The sequence below is a fragment of the Panulirus ornatus genome, chromosome 35 (assembly GCF_036320965.1).
Source record: "Panulirus ornatus isolate Po-2019 chromosome 35, ASM3632096v1, whole genome shotgun sequence".
NCBI classification, from domain to species: domain Eukaryota; kingdom Metazoa; phylum Arthropoda; class Malacostraca; order Decapoda; family Palinuridae; genus Panulirus; species Panulirus ornatus.
Genome location: NC_092258.1, coordinates 19,898,391 through 19,918,924, shown reverse-complemented (window position 1 = coordinate 19,918,924; position 20,534 = coordinate 19,898,391). Strand labels below are relative to the sequence as shown.

General features: G+C 40.9%; 1 protein-coding gene across 1 annotated transcript in view; it reads left to right on the top strand.

Moving 5' to 3' along the window:
* The window catches only part of LOC139760210 (uncharacterized), a 554,062-nt gene extending 535,428 nt beyond the window's left edge, over positions 1-18,634 (top strand). The window contains exons 22-25 of the mRNA XM_071683144.1: positions 12,088-12,213; positions 17,035-17,225; positions 18,159-18,395; positions 18,605-18,634. Coding sequence (XP_071539245.1) covers positions 12,088-12,213; positions 17,035-17,225; positions 18,159-18,395; positions 18,605-18,634 — 584 coding nt within the window. The remainder of the gene's footprint in view (positions 1-12,087; positions 12,214-17,034; positions 17,226-18,158; positions 18,396-18,604) is intronic.
* Positions 18,635-20,534: the final 1,900 nt, after the last annotated feature.

The following is a 20,534-nucleotide window of genomic DNA, read 5'->3' as shown; positions in this document are numbered from 1 at the left end:
CAAACGCGGGACACAGCGGCAAAAAGAAAAAAAAAAAAAAAAAAATATATATATATATATATATATATATTTTTTTTTTTTTTTTTTTTTTTATACTTTGTCGCTGTCTCCCGCGTTTGCGAGGTAGCGCAAGGAAACAGACGAAAGAAATGGCCCAACCCCCCCCCCCCCATACACATGTACATACGTCCACACACGCAAATATACATACCTACACAGCTTTCCATGGTTTACCCCAGACGCTTCACATGCCTTGATTCAATCCACTGACAGCACGTCAACCCCTGTATACCACATCGCTCCAATTCACTCTATTCCTTGCCCTCCTTTCACCCTCCTGCATGTTCAGGCCCCGATCACACAAAATCTTTTTCACTCCATCTTTCCACCTCCAATTTGGTCTCCCTCTTCTCCTCGTTCCCTCCACCTCCGACACATATATCCTCTTGGTCAATCTTTCCTCACTCATTCTCTCCATGTGCCCAAACCATTTCAAAACACCCTCTTCTGCTCTCTCAACCACGCTCTTTTTATTTCCACACATCTCTCTTACCCTTACGTTACTCACTCGCTCAAACCACCTCACACCACACATTGTCCTCAAACATCTCATTTCCAGCACATCCATCCTCCTGCGCACATCTCTATCCACAGCCCACGCCTCGCAACCATACAACATTGTTGGAACCACTATTCCTTCAAACATACCCACTTTTGCTTTCCGAGATAATGTTCTCGACTTCCACACATTTTTCAAGGCTCCCAAAATTTTCGCCCCCTCCCCCACCCTATGATCCACTTCCGCTTCCATGGTTCCATCCGCTGACAGATCCACTCCCAGATATCTAAAACACTTCACTTCCTCCAGTTTTTCTCCATTCAAACTCACCTCCCAATTGACTTGACCCTCACCCCTACTGTACCTAATAACCTTGCTCTTATTCACATTTACTCTTAACTTTCTTCTTCCACACACTTTACCAAACTCAGTCACCAGCTTCTGCAGTTTCTCACATGAATCAGCCACCAGCGCTGTATCATCAGCGAACAACAACTGACTCACTTCCCAAGCTCTCTCATCCCCAACAGACTTCATACTTGCCCCTCTTTCCAGGACTCTTGCATTTACCTCCCTAACAACCCCATCCATAAACAAATTAAACAACCATGGAGACATCACACACCCCTGCCGCAAACCTACATTCACTGAGAACCAATCACTTTCCTCTCTTCCTACACGTACACATGCCTTACATCCTCGATAAAAACTTTTCACTGCTTCTAACAACTTGCCTCCCACACCATATATTCTTAATACCTTCCACAGAGCATCTCTATCAACTCTATCATATGCCTTCTCCAGATCCATAAATGCTACATACAAATCCATTTGCTTTTCTAAGTATTTCTCACATACATTCTTCAAAGCAAACACCTGATCCACACATCCTCTACCACTTCTGAAACCGCACTGCTCTTCCCCAATCTGATGCTCTGTACATATATATATATATATATATGTACATATATATATATATATATATATATATATATATATATATATATATATATATATATATATATATATAAATATATATATATATGATCAGACATCCCTCCAGTTGCACCTCTCAGCACATTAACATCCAAGAGTCTCTTTCGCGCACCTGTCAATTAACACGTAATCCAATAACGCTCTCTGGCCATCTCTCCTACTTACATACGTATACTTATGTACTTCTCGCTTTTTCAACCAGGTATTCCCAATCACCAGTCCTTTTTCAGCACATAAATCTACAAGCTCTTCACCATTTCCATTTACAACACTGAACACCCCATGTATACCAATTATTCCCTCAACTGCCACATTACTCACCTTTCCATTCAAATCACCCATCACTATAACCGGGTCTCGTGCATCAAAACCACTAACACACTCATTCAGCTGCTCCCAAAACACTTGCCTCTCATGATCTTTCTTCTCATGCCCAGGTGCATATGCACCAATAATCACCTATCTCTCTCCATCAACTTTCAGTTTTACCCATATCAATCGAGAATTTACTTTCTTACATTCTATCACATACTCCCACAACTCCTGTTTCAGGAGTACTGCTACTCCTTCCCTTGCTCTTGTCCTCTCACTAGCCCCTGACTTTACTCCCAAGACATTCCCAAACCACTCTTTCCCTTTACCCTTGAGCTTCGTTTCACTCAGATCCAAAACATCCAGGTTCCTTTCCTCAAACATACTACCTATCTCTCCTTTTTTCACATCTTGGTTACATCCACACACATTTAGAACCCCAGTCTGAGCCTTCGAGGAGGATGAGCACTCCCCGTGATCGTTATCTTGTGGAGGCTAAGGTGAAGATTTGTATGGGTTTTCAGAAAAGAAGAGTGAATGTTGGGGTGAAGAGGGTGGTGAGAGTAAGTGAGCTTGGGAAGGAGACTTGTGTGAGGAAGTACCAGGAGAGACTGAGTGCAGAATGGAAAAAGGTGAGAACAATGGAAGTAAGGGGAGTGGGGGAGGAATGGGATGTGTTTAGGGAATCAGTGATGGATTGCGCAAAAGATGCTTGTGGCATGAGAAGAGTGGGAGGTGGGTTGATTAGAAAGGGTAGTGAGTGGTGGGATGAGGAAGTAAGATTATTAGTGAAAGAGAAGAGAGAGGCATTTGGACGATTTTTGCAGGGGAAAAAATGCAATTGAGTGGGAGATGTATAAAAGAAAGAGACAGGAGGTCAAGAGAAAGGTGCAAGAGGTGAAAAAGAGGCCAAATGAGAGTTGGGGTGAGAGAGTATCGTTAAATTTTAGGGAGAATAAAAAGATGTTCTGGAAGGAGGTAAATAAAGTGCGTAAGACAAGGGAGCAAATGGGAACTTCATTGAAGGGCGCAAATGGGGAGGTAATAACAAGTAGTGGTGATGTGAGAAGGAGATGGAGTGAGTATTTTGAAGGTTTGTTGAATGTGTTTGATGATAGAGTGGCAGATATAGGGTGCTTTGGTCGAGGTGGTGTGCAAAGTGAGAGGGTTAGGGAAAATGATTTGGTAAACAGAGAAGAGGTAGTAAAAGCTTTGCGGAAGATGAAGGCCGGCAAGGCAGCAGGTTTGGATGGTATTGCGGTGGAATCTATTAAAAAAGGGGGTGACTGTATTGTTGACTGGTTGGTAAGGTTAGTTGATGTATGTATGACTCATGGTAAGGTGCCTGAGGATTGGCGGAATGCGTGCATAGTGCCATTGTACAAAGGCAAAGGGGATAAGAGTGAGTGCTCAAATTACAGAGGTATAAGTTTGTTGAGTATTCCTGGTAAATTATATGGAAGAGTATTAATTGAGAGGGTGAAGGCATGTACAGAGCATCAGATTGGGGAAGAGCAGTGTGGTTTCAGAAGTGGTAGAGGATGTGTGGATCAGGTGTTTGCTTTGAAGAATGTATGTGAGAAATACTTAGAAAAGCAAATGGATTTATATGTAGCATTTATGGATCTGGAGAAGGCATATGATAGAGTTGATAGAGATGCTCTGTGGAAGGTATTAAGAATATATGGTGTGGGAGGCAAGTTGTTAGGAGCAGTGAAAAGTTTGTATAGAGGATGTAAGGCATGTGTACGTGTTCAATTGGGAGGTGAGTTTGAATGGAGAAAAACTGGAGGCAGTGAAGTGTTTTAGATATCTGGGAGTGGATCTGGCAGCGGATGGAACCATGGAAGCGGAAGTGGATCATAGGGTGGGGGAGGGGGCGAAAATTCTGGGAGCCTTGAAGAATGTGTGGAAGTCGAGAACATTATCTCGGAAAGCAAAAATGGGTATGTTTGAAGGAATAGTGGTTCCAACAATGTTGTATGGTTGCGAGGCGTGGACTATGGATAGAGTTGTGCGCAGGAGGATGGATGTGCTGGAAATGAGATGTTTGAGGACAATGTGTGGTGTGAGGTGGTTTGATCGAGTAAGTAACGTAAGGGTAAGAGAGATGTGTGGAAATAAAAAGAGCTTGGTTGAGAGAGCAGAAGAGGGTGTTTTGAAATGGTTTGGTCACATGGAGAGAATGAGTGAGGAAAGATTGACCAAGAGGATATATGTGTCGGAGGTGGAGGGAACGAGGAGAAGAGGGAGACCAAATTGGAGGTGGAAAGATGGAGTGAAAAAGATTTTGTGTGATCGGGGCCTGAACATGCAGGAGGGTGAAAGGAGGGCAAAGAATAGAGTGAATTGGAGCGATGTGGTATACCGGGGTTGACATGCTGTCAGTGGATTGAATCAAGGCATGTGTATTGGGGTGGGTTGGGCCATTTCTTTCGTCTGTTTCCCTGCGCTACCTCGCAAACGCGGGAGACAGCGACAAAGCAAAAAAAAAATATATATATATATATATATATATATATATATATATATATATATATATATATATAATAAATCTTTTTCACTCCATCTTTCCACCTCCAATTTGGTCTCCCACTTCTCGTTCCCTCCACCTCTGACATATATATCCTTTTGGTCAATCTTTCCTCACTCATTCTCTCCATGTAACCAAACCATTTCAAAACACCCTCTTCTACTCTCTCAACCACACTCTTTTTATTACCACACCTCTCTCTTACCCTTACATTACTTACTCGATCAAACCACCTCACACCACATATTGTCCTCAAACATCTCATTTCCAGCACATCCACCCTCCTGCGCACAACTCTATCCATAGCCCACGCCTCGCAACCATACAACATTGTTGGCAACACTATTCCTTAAAACAAACCCATGTTTGCTTTCCGAGATAATGTTCTCGACTTCCAAACATTCTTCAAGACTCCCAGAATTCTCGCCCCCTCCCCCACCCTATGACTCACTTCCGCTTCCATGGTTCCATCCGCTGCCAGATATCTGAAACACTTTGCTTCCTCCAGTTTTTCTCCATTTCTCCATATATATTAATATATATATATATATATATATATATATATATATATATATATATATATATATATATATATATATATATATATATATTTTTTTTTTTTTTTTTTTTTTTACTTTGTCGCTGTCTCCCGCGTTTGCGAGGTAGCGCAAGGAAACAGACGAAAGAAATGGCCCCACCCCCCCCCCCCCCATACACATGTACATACACACGTCCACACACGCAAATATACATACCTACACAGCTTTCCATGGTTTACCCCAGACGCTTCACATGCCTTGATTCAATCCACTGACAGCACGTCAACCCCTGTATACCACATGACTCCAATTCACTCTATTCCTTGCCCTCCTTTCACCCTCCTGCATGTTCAGGCCCCGATCACACAAAATCTTTTTCACTCCATCTTTCCACCTCCAATTTGGTCTCCCTCTTCTCCTCGTTCCCTCCACCTCCGACACATATATCCTCTTGGTCAATCTCTCCTCACTCATTCTCTCCATGTGCCCAAACCATTTCAAAACACCCTCTTCTGCTCTCTCAACCACGCTCTTTTTATTTCCACACATCTCTCTTACCCTTACGTTACTTACTCGATCAAACCACCTCACACCACACATTGTCCTCAAACATCTCATTTCCAGCACATCCATCCTCCTGCGCACATCTCTATCCATAGCCCACGCCTCGCAACCATACAACATTGTTGGAACCACTATTCCCTCAAACATACCCATTTTTGCTTTCCGAGATAATGTTCTCGACTTCCACACATTTTTCAAGGCTCCCAAAATTTTCGCCCCCTCCCCCACCCTATGATCCACTTCCGCTTCCATGGTTCCATCCGCTGACAGATCCACTCCCAGATATCTAAAACACTTCACTTCCTCCAGTTTTTCTCCATTCAAACTCACCTCCCAATTGACTTGACCCTCACCCCTACTGTACCTAATAACCTTGCTCTTATTCACATTTACTCTCAACTTTCTTCTTCCACACACTTTACCAAACTCAGTCACCAGCTTCTGCAGTTTCTCACATGAATCAGCCACCAGCGCTGTATCATACGATTCGCCATTTCCCGCATTTGCGAGGTAGCATTAAGAACAGAGGACTGGGCCTTAGAGGGAAAATCCTCACCTGGCCCCCTTCTCTGTTCCTTCTTTTGGAAAATTAAAAAAAAAACGAGAGGGGAGGATTTCCAGCCACCCGCTCCCTCCCCTTTTAGTCGCCTTCTACGACACGCAGGGAATACGTGGGAAGTATTCTTTCTCCCCTATCCCCAGGGATAATATATATATATATATATATATATATATATATATATATATATATATATATATATATATATATATATATATATATATATATATATATATATATATATATATATATATATATATATATATATATATATATATATATATATAAGAGCAAGGTTACTAGGTACAGTAGGGTTGAGGGTCAAGTCAATTGGGAGGTGAGTTTGAATGGAGAAAAACTGGAGGAAGTGAAGTGTTTTAGATATCTGGGAGTGGATCTGGCAGCGGATGGAAGCATGGAAGCGGAAGTGGATCATAGGGTGGGGGAGGGGGCGAAAATTCTGGGGGCCTTGAAGAATGTGTGGAAGTCGAGAACATTATCTCGGAAAGCAAAAATGGGTATGTTTGAAGGAATAGTGGTTCCAACAACGTTGTATGGTTGCGAGGCGTGGGCTATGGATAGAGTTGTGCGCAGGAGGGTGTATGTGCTGGAAATGAGATGTTTGAGGACAATATATGGTGTGAGGTGGCTTGATTAAGTAATAATAGGGTAAGAGAGATGTGTGGCAATAAATAGAGTGTGGTTGAGAGAGCAGAAGAGGGTGTTTTGAAATGGTTTGGTCACATGGAGAGAATGAGTGAGGAAAGATTGACAAAAAGAATATATGCGTCAGAGGTGAGGGGAACGAGAAGTGGGAGACCAAATTGGAGGCGGAAAGATGGAGTGAAAAAGATTTTGAATGATCGGTCCCTGAACATGCAGGAGGGTGAAAGGCGTGCAAGGAATAGAGTGAATTGGAACGATGTGGTATACCGGGGTCGACGTGCATTCAATGGATTGAACCAGGGCATGTGAAGCGTCTGGGGTAAACCATGGAAAGTTCTGTTGGGCCTGGATGTGGAAAGGTAGCTGTGGTTTCGGTGCATTGTTACATGACAACTAGAGACTGAATGTGAACGAATGTGGGCTCTGTTGTCTTTTCCTAGCGCTGCCTCGCATATATGAAGGGGAACGGGGCTGTTATTTCATGTGTGGCGAGGTGGCGATGGGAATGAATAAAGGCAGACAGTATGAATTATGTACATGTGTATATATGTATATGTCTGTGTGTGTATATATATGTATACGTTGAGATGTATAGGTATGTATATTTGCGTGTGTGGACGTGTATGTATATACATGTGTATGTGGGTGGGTTGGGTCATTCTTTCGTCTGTTTCCTTGCGGTACCTCGCTAATGCGGGAGACAGCGACAGAGAAAAATAAATAAATAAGTAAATAAATAAATAAATAAATAAATATATATACTGCTGCAAAAGCAAATATAAACAATTGCATGTGTACTTTTGCACAAATAAACACTTGCATGTTTACTGTAGCACACGTAAGCATGAACACTTGCATATTTACTGCAACACATGTAAATATAGGCACTTGCATGTTTACTGCAGCAGCAGCCAACATAAACACTTGCATGTTTACTGCAGCAGCAGCCAACATAAACACTTGCATGTTTACTGCAGCACAAGTATGTTTGAACACTTGCACGTTTACTGCAGCAAAAGTAAACATAAGCACTTGCATGCTTTCTGCTGCACAAGTAAACATAAACACTTGTAATTTTTCTACAGCACACGTAAACATGAACACTTACATATTTACTACAGCACAAGTAAACATGAAGACTTCTCTGCTTACTGCTACAGAAGCAAACATAAACACTTGCACGATTACTGGAGCAAAAAAAAAAAAACGTAAACACTTGCATGTTTACTGCTGCAACAATTAAACATGAACACATGCGCCCATGTTTACTGCAGCAACATTAAACATAAACACTCGCATGTTTACTGCTGCACAAGTAAAGATAAACACATGCATGTTTATTGCAGCACAAGTAAACATTATCACTTCCGTGTTTACAGCTGCACAAGTAAACATAAACAATTGCATGTTTAGTGCTGTAAAGGAAATATAAGCACTTGCGTGTTTTCTGCAGCAAAATCAAACATAAACACTTCCATGTTTACTGCTGCACAAGTAAACATGAACACTTCCATGTTTACTGCAGCAAAGGTAAACATAAACACTTGCATGTTTACTGCTGCACAAGTAAACATAAACACTTGAATGTTTGCCTCTACACAAGTAAACATAAACACTTACATATTTACTGTTGCACAAGTAAAGAAAAACACTTGCATGTTTACTGCACCATACGTAAACATATGCACTTGCATGTCTACTGCAGCAAAGAAAACATAAACACATGCATGTTTACTGCTGCAAGAGAAAACATGAACACTAGCATATTTACTGCAGCACAAGTAAACATAAACACATGCATGTTTACTGCTGCAAGAGAAAACATGAACACTAGCATATTTACTGCTGCACAAGTAAACATAAACACATGCATGTTTACTGCTGCAAGAGAAAACATGAACACTAGCATATTTACTGCAGCGCAAGTAAACATGAACACCTACATGTTTACTGCTGCACGAGTAAATATAAACACTTGCGTGTTTACTGCAGCACAAATAAACTTAAACACTTTCATGTTTACTGCTGCACAAGTAATCATAAACAAATGAACATTTACTGCTGCACAAGTAATCATAAACAGATGTACATTTACTGCTGCACAAGAAACATGAGTACTTGTATGTTTAATGCAGCACAAGTAAACATAAACACTTGCATGTTTACTGCTGCACTAGTAAACATGAACACTTGCATATTTAATGCAGCGCAAGTAAACATGCACACCTGCCTGTTTGCTGCAGCACAAGTAAACATAAGCACTTGCATGTTTACTGCTGCACAAGTTAATATGAAGACTTCCATGTTTACTACAGCATAAATAAACATAAACACCTGCATGTTTACTGCAGGAAAAGTAAAGATAAACACTTTCATGTTTAGTGCAGCTCAAGTAAACATGAATACTTTCATATATACTGCAGCACACGTATACATATACACTAGCGTGTTTAATGCTGTACAAATTAATGCTGTACAAATAAACGTAAATACTTCAGTGTTTACTGCAGCAAAAGGAAACATAAATACTTGCATGTTTACTGCTGTATATTTAAACATAAACACTTGCATGTTTACTGCTGCACAAGTAAACATAAGCACTTGCATATTTACCGTTGCACAAGTAATCATAAACACTTGCATGTTTACTGCTGCACAAGTAACATAAACACTTGCATGTTTACTGCTGCACAAGTAACATAAACACTTGCATGTTTACTGCTGCACAAGTAATCATAAACACTTGCATGTTTACTGCTGCACAAGTAATCATAAACACTTGCATGTTTACTGCTGCACAAGTAACATAAACACTTGCATGTTTACTGCTGCACAAGTAACATAAACACTTGCATGTTTACTGCTGCACAAGTAACATAAACACTTGCATGTTTACTGCTGCACAAGTAACATAAACACTTGCATGTTTACTGCTGCACAAGTAACATAAACACTTGCATGTTTACTGCTGCACAAGTAACATAAACACTTGCATGTTTACTGCTGCACAAGTAACATAAACACTTGCGTGTTTACTGTTGCATAAGTATACTTAAACAGTTGTATATTTACTGCAGTACAAGTAACCATGAACACTGGCATATTTACTACAGCACAAGTAAACATGAAGACTTCCATGCTTACTGCTACACAAGCAAACATAAACACTTGCATGATTACTGCAACAAAAAAAGAAAAACGTAAACAATTGCATGTTTACTGCTGCAACAAGTACACATGAACACATGCGCCCATGTTTACTGCAGCAACATTAAACATAAACTCTTGCATGTTTACTGCTGCACATGTAAAGATAAACACATACATGTTTACTGCAGCACAAGTAAACATAATCACTTCCATATTTACTGCTGCACAAGTAAACATAAACACTTGCATGTTTACTGCTGCAAGAGAAAACATGAACACTAGCATATTTACTGCAGCGCAAGTAAACATGAACACCTACATGTTTACTGCTGCACGAGTAAATATAAACATTTGCATGTTTAATGCAGCACAAGTAAACATAAAAACTTGCATGTTTACTGCTGCACGAGTAAATATAAACATTTGCATGTTTAATGCAGCACAAGTAAACATAAAAACTTGCATGTTTACTGCTGCACGAGTAAATATAAACATTTGCATGTTTAATGCAGCACAAGTAAACATAAAAACTTGTATGTTTACCGCTGCACCATTAAACATAAGCACTTGCATGTCTACTGTTGCACAAGTAAATATAAACACTTGCATATTTACTGTAGCACAAGTAAACATGAACACTTGCATGTTTACTGCTGCACATGTAAACATGAAATGTTGCATGTTTACTGTTGCACAAGTAAACATGAACACTTGCATGTTTACTGCTGTGCAAGTAAACATGAACACTTGCATGTTTACTGCTGCACATGTAAACATGAAATGTTGCATGTTTACTGTTGCACAAGTAAACATGAACACTTGCATGTTTACTGCTGTGCAAGTAAACATGAACACTTGCATGTTTACTGTAGCACAAGTAAACATGAACACTTGCATGTTTACTGCTGCACAAGGAAACATGAACACTTGCATGTTTACTGCTGCACATGTAAACATGAAATGTTGCATGTTTACTGTTGCACAAGTAAACATGAACACTTGCATGTTTACTGCTGCACATGTAAACATGAAATGTTGCATGTTTACTGTTGCACAAGTAAACATAAACACTTCCATGTTTACTGCTGTGCAAGTAATCATAAACCACTGTATGCTAACTGCAGCACAAGTAAACATAAGCACTTGCATGTTTACTGCTACACAAGCAAACATGAATACTTGCATCCTTACTGCTGCACAAGGAAATGTAAATGCATACAGTTAGAATGGGTGTACAGTTATAATGGGTGTAGAGTCATAATCGGTGTACACTTTTAATGGGTGTAGTCATAATGGGTTTACAGTTATAATGGGTATACAGTTATATTAGGTATACAATTATAATGGGTGAAGAGTTGTAATGGGTGTATAGTTATAATAGGTGTAGAGTCATAATGGGTGTACAGTTATCATGGGAGTAAAGTTATAATGGGAGTACAGTTATAATGGGTGCAGAGCTATATTTCGTAAACATTTATATTTGATGTAGAGTTATAATGGGTGTAGAGTTATAATGGGAGTACAGTTGTAATGGGAGTAGTTATAATAGGAGTACAGTTATAATGAAGTACAGTTAGAATGGGAGTAGAGTTATAATGGGAGCACAGTTAGATTGGGGTGCAGTTATAATGGCAGTACATTTACAATGTGTGCAGAGTTATGAGGGAAGTAGAGTCATAATGGGAGTACAGTTACAATGGGTGTACACTTTTAATGGGTGTACAGTTATAATGGGAGCAGTTATAATGAATGTACAGTTATAAAGGATATACAGTTATAATGGGTGTACACTTTCAATGGTTGCATATAGATTTCTTCTTCTGATATCCTGTATATAGATTTCTTCTTCTGATATCCTGTATAGATTTCTTCTTCTGATATCCTGTATAGATTTCTTCTTCTGATATCCTGTATAGATTTCTTCTTCTGATATCCTGTATAGATTTCTTCTTCTGATATCCTGTATAGATTTCTTCTTCTGATATCCTGTATAGATTTCTTCTTCTGATATCCTGTATAGATTTCTTCTTCTGATATCCTGTATACATTCTAACTTAAGTGTTGTAATCTTGAGTGTTGTCAGTTGTGATAATTCCAAATATTAGGGGAAAATGCCGTCTTCTGTTTCATAATAGTTTTTCATAAACTGATGTTTATCATGATGTAAATTCAGGATCAAAATTATCACAACATCTTTCTCTGTTTACAGAAAACTTATGTAAACAAGTGGAGAGTAGAGAAGCAACGCTGCTAGGCATGTGTGGAGGCCAACACACGAAGCAGGAAACTCAGCAAATGATCCTGGCTTTGGAAGCCTTCACAGAGACACCTTGGGGTATATACAAGTTGTCTTAGTTATCTGCTAAAGTAATGGAGTATCATGAAGTGAGCAGCTAGGGTAACGGAGTACCATGAAGTGAGCAGCTAGGGTAACGGAGTATCATGAAGTGAGCAGCTAGGGTAACGGAGTATCATGAAGTGAGCAGCTAGGGTAACGGAGTACCATGAAGTGAGCAGCTAGGGTAACGGAGTACCATGAAGTGAGCAGCTAGGTTAACGGAGTACCATGAAGTGAGCAGCTAGGGTAACGGAGTACCATGAAGTGAGCAACTAGGGTAACGGAATATCATGAAGTGAGCAGCTAGGGTAACTGAGTAAGATGAAGTGGGCAGCTAGGGTAACAGAGTATTGTGAAGTGAGCAGCTAGGGTAACGGAGTATTATGAAGCGAGCAACTAGGGTAACGGAATATTATGAAAGGAACAGTTAGGATAGCGGAGTATTATGAAGTGAGCAGCTAGGGTAACGGAGTATCATAAAGTGAGCAGCTAGGGTAACGGAGTATCATAAAGCGAGCAGCTAAGGTAACTGAGTATCATGAAGTGAGAAGCTAGGGTAACGGAGAGTATTATGAAGTGAGCAGTTAGGGTAACGGAGTATCATGAAGTGGCAGTTAGGGTAACGGAGTATCATGAAGTGAGCAGCTAGGGTAACTGAGTAAGATGAAGTGGGCAGCTAGGGTAACAGAGTATTATGAAGTGAGCAGCTAGGGTAACGGAGTATTATGAAGCGAGCAACTAGGGTAACGGAATATTATGAAAGGAACAGTTAGGATAGCGGAGTATTATGAAGTGAGCAGCTAGGGTAACGGAGTATCATAAAGTGAGCAGCTAGGGTAACGGAGTATCATAAAGTGAGCAGCTAAGGTAACTGAGTATCATGAAGTGAGAAGCTAGGGTAACGGAGTATTATGAAGTGAGCAGTTAGGGTAACGGAGTATTATGAAGTGAGCAGTTAGGGTAACGGAGTAATATAAAAGGAACAGCTAGGGTAACGGGGTATTATGAAGTGAGCAGCAAGGGTAACGGAATGTTGGGAAGTGAGAAGCTTGGGTAACACAGTATCATTAAGTGAGCAGCTAGGGTAACGGAGTATTGTGAAGGGTGCAGCTAGGGTAACAAAGTATCATAAAGTGAGCAGCTATGGCGACGGAATTTTATAAAGTGAGCAGCTAGGGTAACGGAGTATCATGAAGTGAGCAGCTAGGGTAACGAAGTATTATGAAGGGAGCAGCTAGGGTAACAGAGTATTATAAAGGGAGCAGCTTGAGTAACAGAGTATTGTGAAGGGAGCAGCAAGGGCAACGGACTATAATGAAGTGAGCAGCTAGGGTAACGGAGTATCATGAAGTGAGCAGATAGGGTAACAGAGTCTTATGAAATAAGCAGCTATGGTAACGGAGTATAATAAGGTGAACAGATAGGGTAACAGAGCATTATTTAGTGAGCAGCTGGGGTAACGGAGTATAATGAAGTGAGCAGCTAGGGTAACATAGTATTATGAAGGGAAGCTAGGGTAACAGAGTGTTGTGAAGGGAACAGCTAGGGTAACGGAGTATTTTGAAGGGAGAAGCTAGGGTAACAGGGTATTATGAAGGGAACAGCCAAGATAACAGAGTACTGTGAAGGGAGCAGCTAGGGTAACGGAGTATTATGAAGGGAACAGCTAGGGTAACAGAGTATTTTGAAGTGGACAGCTAGGGTAACAGAGTATTATGAAGGGAATATCTAGGGTAACGGTATTGTGAAGAGAGCAGCAAGGGTAACGGAGTATTATGAAGGGGACAGCTAGGGTAACAGAAAATTGTGAAGGGAGCAGCGAGGGTAGCGGAGTATTATGAAGTGAGCAGCTAGGGTAACAGACTATTATGAAGTCAGCAGTTAGGGTAACAGAGTATTATGAAAGGAGTAGCTAGGGTAACGGAGCATTATGAAGGGAGCAACTAGGGTAACAGAGTATTATGAAGGGAACAGCTAGGGTAACAGAATATTGTGAAGGGAGCAGCTAGGATAACAGAATATTATGAAGGGAACTGCTAATGGAAAAGAATATTATGAAGTGAGCAGCTAGGGTAACAGAGTATTATGAAGGGAGTAGCTAGGGTAACAGAGTATTACAAAGGGAACAGCTAGGACAGAGTATTGTGAAGGGAGCAGCTGTGGTAAAGGAGTATCATGAAGTGAGCAGCTAGGGTAACAGTGTATTATGAAGGAAGCAGGTAGGATAACGGAGTATTATGAAGTGAGCAGCTAGGGTAACAGAGTATTATGAAGGGAACAGCTAGGGTAATAGAGTATCATGAACTGAGCAGCTAAGGTATCAGAGTATTATTAAGGGAACAGCTAGGGTAACAGAGTAATATGAAGGGAGCAGCTAGGGTAACAAAGTATTAAGAAGCGAATAGCAAGGGTAACAGAGTATTGTGAAGGGGGCAGTTAGGGTAACGGAGTTTTATGAAGCGGGCAGCTAGGGTAACAGAGTATTATAAGGTGAGCAGCTACGGTAATTAAGTATTATGAAGGGAGCAGCTAGGGTAACAGAGTATTATGAGGAGAATATCTAGGTTAACAGAGTATTGTGAAGGGAGCAGCTAGGGTAGCAGAGTATTGTGAAGGGAGCAGCAAGGGTAACAGAATATTATGAAGTGAGCAACTAGGGTAACAAAGTATTATGAAGGGAGAAGCTAGGTTAACAGAGTATCATGGAAAGAGCAGCAGGGTAACAGATTGTTATGAAGGAAACAGCTAGAATAACAGAGTATTGTGAAGGAAGCAGCTATGGTAACGGAGTATTATGAAGGGAACAGCTAGGGTAACAAAATGTTATTAAGGAAGCAGCTAGGGTAACGAAGTATTGTGAAGTGAGCAGCTAGAGTAACAGAGTATTATGAGGCGAACAGCTAGGATAACAGTATTATGAAGGGAACAGCAAGGGTAACAGAGTATTATGAAGGGAACAGCTACGGTAACAGAGTATTATGAAGGGAGCAGCTGGGGTAAAAGAGTATTATGAAGCGAACAGCTAGGGTAATGGAGTATCATAAAGTGAGCAGCTAAGGTAACGGAGTATCATGAATTGAGCACCTAGGGTAACGGAGTGTACTGAAGTGAGAAGCTTGGTAACACAGTATCATTAAGTGGGCAGCTAGGGTAACTGAGTATTGTGAAGGGAGCAGCTAGGGTAACAGAGTATTTTGAAGTGGACAGCTAGGATAACAGAGTATTATGAAGGGAATATCTCGGGTAACAGTATTGTGAAGAGAGCAGCAAGGGTAATGGAGTATTATGAAAGGAACAGCTTGGGTAAAAGAGTATTATGACATGAACAGCTTGGGTAACAGAGTATTATGAGGGAATATCTAGGGTTACAATATTGTGAAGTGAGCAGCTAGGGTAATGGAGTATTATAAAGTGAGCAGCCAGGGTTACAGAGCATTATGAAGGGAACAGCTAGGGTAACAGAATATTGTGAAGGGAGCAGCTTTAGTAACGGAGTATTATGAAGTGAGCAAGCTAAGGTAACAGATTATCATGAAGTCAGCATTTAGGGTAACAGAATATTATAAAAGGAGCAGGTAGGGTAACGGAGTATCATGAAGGGAGCAACTACGGTAACAGAGTATAATAAAGGGAACAGCAAGGGTAACAGAGTATTATCAAGGAAGCAGCTAGGGTAACGAAGTATTACGAAGTGAGCAGCTAGAGTAAAAGAGTATTGTGAAGGGAACAGCTAGGGTAACAGAGTATTATGAAGTGAACAGCTAGAGTAACAGACTATTATGAGGGGAACAGCTAGGATAACTGTATTATGAAGGGAACAGCAAGGGTAACAGAGTACTTTGAAGGGAACAGCTAGGGTAACAGAATATTATGAAGGGAGCAGCTAGGGTAACAGAATATTATGAAGGGAGCAGCCAGGGTAGCAGAGTATCATGAAGGGAACAGCTAGGGTATCAGACTATCATGAAGGCGCAGCTAAGGTATCAGAGTATTATCAAGGGAACAGCTAGGGTAACAGAGTATTATAAAGTGAGCAGCTAGGGTAACAGAGTATTATGAAGCGAACAGCTAGGGTAACTGAGTATTGTGAAGGAAGCATTTAGGGTAAATGAGTTTTATGAAGGGAGCAGCTAGGGTAACAGAGAATTATGAAGGAAGCAGCTAGGGTAACAGAGTATTATGAAGCTAATAGCAGAGGTAACAGAAGGAAGCAGCTGGGGTATCAGAGTATTTTGAAGCGAACATTTAGGGTAACAGAGCATTATGAAGGGAGCAGCTAGGATAACAGAGTATTACAAAGGGAGCAGCAAGGATAACAGAGTATCATGAAGGGAGCAGCTAGGGTAACAGAGTATTATGAAGGAAACAGCTAGGGTAACGTTGTATTATGAAGGGAACAGCTAGGATAACAGAGCATTATGAAGGGAAGAGCTATGGTAACAGAGTATCATTATGGGAACAGCTAGGGTAACGTTTTATTATGAAGGAAACAGCTAGGATAACAGAGTATTATGAAGGGAACAGCTAGGGTAACGTTGTATTATGAAGGGAACAGCTAGGATAACAGAGCATTATGAAGGGAAGAGTATCATTATGGGAACAGCTAGGGTAACGTTGTATTATGAAGGAAACAGCTAGGATAACAGAGTATTATGAAGGGAAGAGCTAGAGTAACAGAGTACTATGAAGGGAACAGCTAGACTTAGGAATGATGTGTAGATAATAGTTGTTTTTAACCATTCGTACAATAAGTTTACATTTTTAGTGTTGATAAGTGAGTATAGTGGTCAGTAGATGATCATCTGGGTTGACTTCCAGTACGTGTGCCAGCCTGGACTGTGATTAAGATGGCAGCAGAGCTTGAGTCTGCCCTTCCTGGCAAAGTATCAGTCTTGGCAGAGCAGATTACCAGGGAAGTTGACCCTGAGAATCAGGCATGGCAGAGAGAAGCTGAGATATGGGACGCTACTCAAGATAATGGTAGACGTAAGATACAGCTGATCCTACAGGTACAGTACTGTACTAGCTTTAATCTTCACTTTATTGATTCAGCTTGATATGATTGAAGATTTGTAACAATATAAACCTCCCAGGTATATTTGTTTACATTGAAGAATTGCATTGGGTTTACAAAGAGTTTAGATGAACTTTTAAATAATTGAAAACGGTTGCTGCATGTATGTACGTGTGGACATGGTAGGTTGCTGTATGTATGTACGTGTGGACATGATAGGCTGCTGTATGTATGTACGTGTGGACATGGTAGGCTGGTGTATGTATGTACGTGTGGACATGATAGACTGCTGTATGTATGTACGTGTGGACATGGTAGGCTGCTGTATGTATGTACGTGTGGACATGGTAGGCTGCTGTATGTATGTACGTGTGGACATGATAGGCTGCTGTATGTATGTACGTGTGGACATGGTAGGCTGGTGTATGTATGTACGTGTGGACATGATAGACTGCTGTATGTATGTACGTGTGGACATGGTAGGCTGCTGTATGTATGTACGTGTGGACATGGTAGGCTGCTGTATGTATGTACGTGTGGACATGGTAGACTGCTGTATGTATGCACGTGTGGACATGATAGACTGCTGTATGTATGTACGTGTGGACATGGTAGGTTGCTGTATGTATGTACGTGTGGACATGATAGGTTCCTGTATGTATGTACGTGTGGACATGGTAGGCTGGTGTATGTATGTACGTGTGGACATGGTAGGGTGGTGTATGTATGTACGTGTGGACATGAAGGGTAAAAGATGGATAGCTTATAGATTGATGAAAGGTCTATAGTAATGTGAATATGTAATGTGGATTGAGGACTGGTGTTTAGAATTGTAGATAAGCTCACCTTCCAAATGTTTTGAACATTTTTGTAAAGATAAAGACATGCAAGAGAAATTACTTACTATGCTAAGGAATGTTTCTTACAGGCAGTGAACGAAGAGACATTGCAGCCTGCTCAGGCCCTCCTGACTTTAGCAGAGTTTGTACACAGTGTTCGTCTAGTCCCTGATGGTTCATCATGCTGGACAACAAGGAGCACAATAGATAATGAACATGCCACTCAGAACAACATGATCAGTGTGCGTAAGGCAAGCATTATAGTCAAGAGTGTGAAGACATTGGTAAAGGAGTGGAAAGAAAGACACCGTCATTTACTTACCTGGGTAAGCAAACATCTGATTATGTGTGAAGAAAACATCACATTTCTTTAATAATTGCTAATAATCTGTTACCATTAAGATGCCCAGGACGCTGCAGCATGATGTGTAGGGAATGGATCTGTAATGATATTAAAGGCAGAGTTCTCAGTCTCTTCACTGGGAGGATATGTGGTATAGAAGATGAGAAAGTATGAGTTTACTATGGTTCTCAGTGGGAGGGATTTTGTGGCGACGACTCATGACTGGGAAAAGCAAATCTGATGTACAGAGGTGTAGATGATATCACAAATGTAGGTAGATGTAGATAGATTGACAAATATAGGTAGATGTAGATAAATGCACAAATGTAGGTAGATGTAGATAATATCACAAATGTATGTAGATACAGATAATATCACAAATGTAGGTAGATGTAGATAATATCACAAATGTAGGTAAATGTAGATGACATTACAAATGTTGGTAGAGGTAGATGATATCACAAATATAGGTAGATGTAGGTGACATCACTGATGTAGATAGATATACATGATATCACGGGTATATATATTTTTTTTTTTTTTTTTTTTTTTTTTTTTTTTTTTTTTGTCGCTGTCTCCCGCGTTTGCGAGGTAGCGCAAGGAAACAGACGAAAGAAATGGCCCAACCCACCCCCATACACATGTATATACATACGTCCACACACACAAATATACATACCTACACAGCTTTCCATGGTTTACCCCAGACGCTTCACATGCCCTGATTCAATCCACTGACAGCACGTCAACCCCGGTACAAAACATCGCTCCAATTCACTCTATTCCTTGCCCTCCTTTCACCCTCCTGCATGTTCAGGCCCCGATCACACAAAATCTTTTTCACTCCATCTTTCCACCTCCAATTTGGTCTCCCTCTTCTCCTCGTTCCCTCCACCTCCGACACATATATCCTCTTGGTCAATCTTTCCTCACTCATTCTCTCCATGTGCCCGAACCATTTCAAAACACCCTCTTCTGCTCTCTCAACCACGCTCTTTTTATTTCCACACGTCTCTCTTACCCTTACGTTACTTACTCGATCAAACCACCTCACACCATACACTGTCCTCAAACATCTCATTTCCAGCACATCCATCCTACTGCGCACCACTCTATCCATAGCCCACGCCTCGCAACCATACAACATTGTTGGAACCACTATTCCTTCAAACATACCCATTTTTGCTTTCCGAGATAATGTTCTCGACTTCCACACATTCTTCAAGGCTCCCAGAATTTTCGCCCCCTCCCCCATCCTATGATCCACTTCCGCTTCCATGGTTCCATCCGCTGCCAGATCCACTCCCAGATATCTAAAACACTTTACTTCCTCCAGTTTTTCTCCATTCAAACTCACCTCCCAATTGACTTGACCCGCAACCCTACTGTACCTAATAACCTTGCTCTTATTCACATTTACTTTTAACTTTCTTCTTTCACACACTTTACCAAACTCAGTCACCAGCTTCTGCAGTTTCTCACATGAATCAGCCACCAGCGCTGTATCATCAGCGAACAACAACTGACTCACTTCCCAAGCTCTCTCATCCCCAACAGACTTCATACTTGCCCCTCTTTCCAAAACTCTTGCATTCACCTCCCTAACAACCCCATCCATAAACAAATTAAACAACCATGGAGACATCACACACCCCTGCCGCAAACCTACATTCACTGAGAACCAATCACTTTCCTCTCTTCCTACACGTACACATGCCTTACATCCTCGATAAAAACTTTTCACTGCTTCTAACAACTTTCCTCCCACACCATATATTCTTAATACCTTCCACAGAGCATCTCTATCAACTCTATCATATGCCTTCTCCAGATCCATAAATGCTACATACAAATCCATTTGCTTTTCTAAGTATTTCTCACATACATTCTTCAAAGCAAACACCTGATCCACACATCCTCTACCACTTCTGAAACCACACTGCTCTTCCCCAATCTGATGCTCTGTACATGCCTTCACCCTCTCAATCAATACCCTACCATATATATATATATATGTATATGGGGATAGGGGTGAAAGAATACTTAGCACGCATTCCTCGCGTGTCGTAGAAGGCGACTAGAGGGGACGGGAGCGGGGGGCCAGAAATCCTCCCCTCCTTGT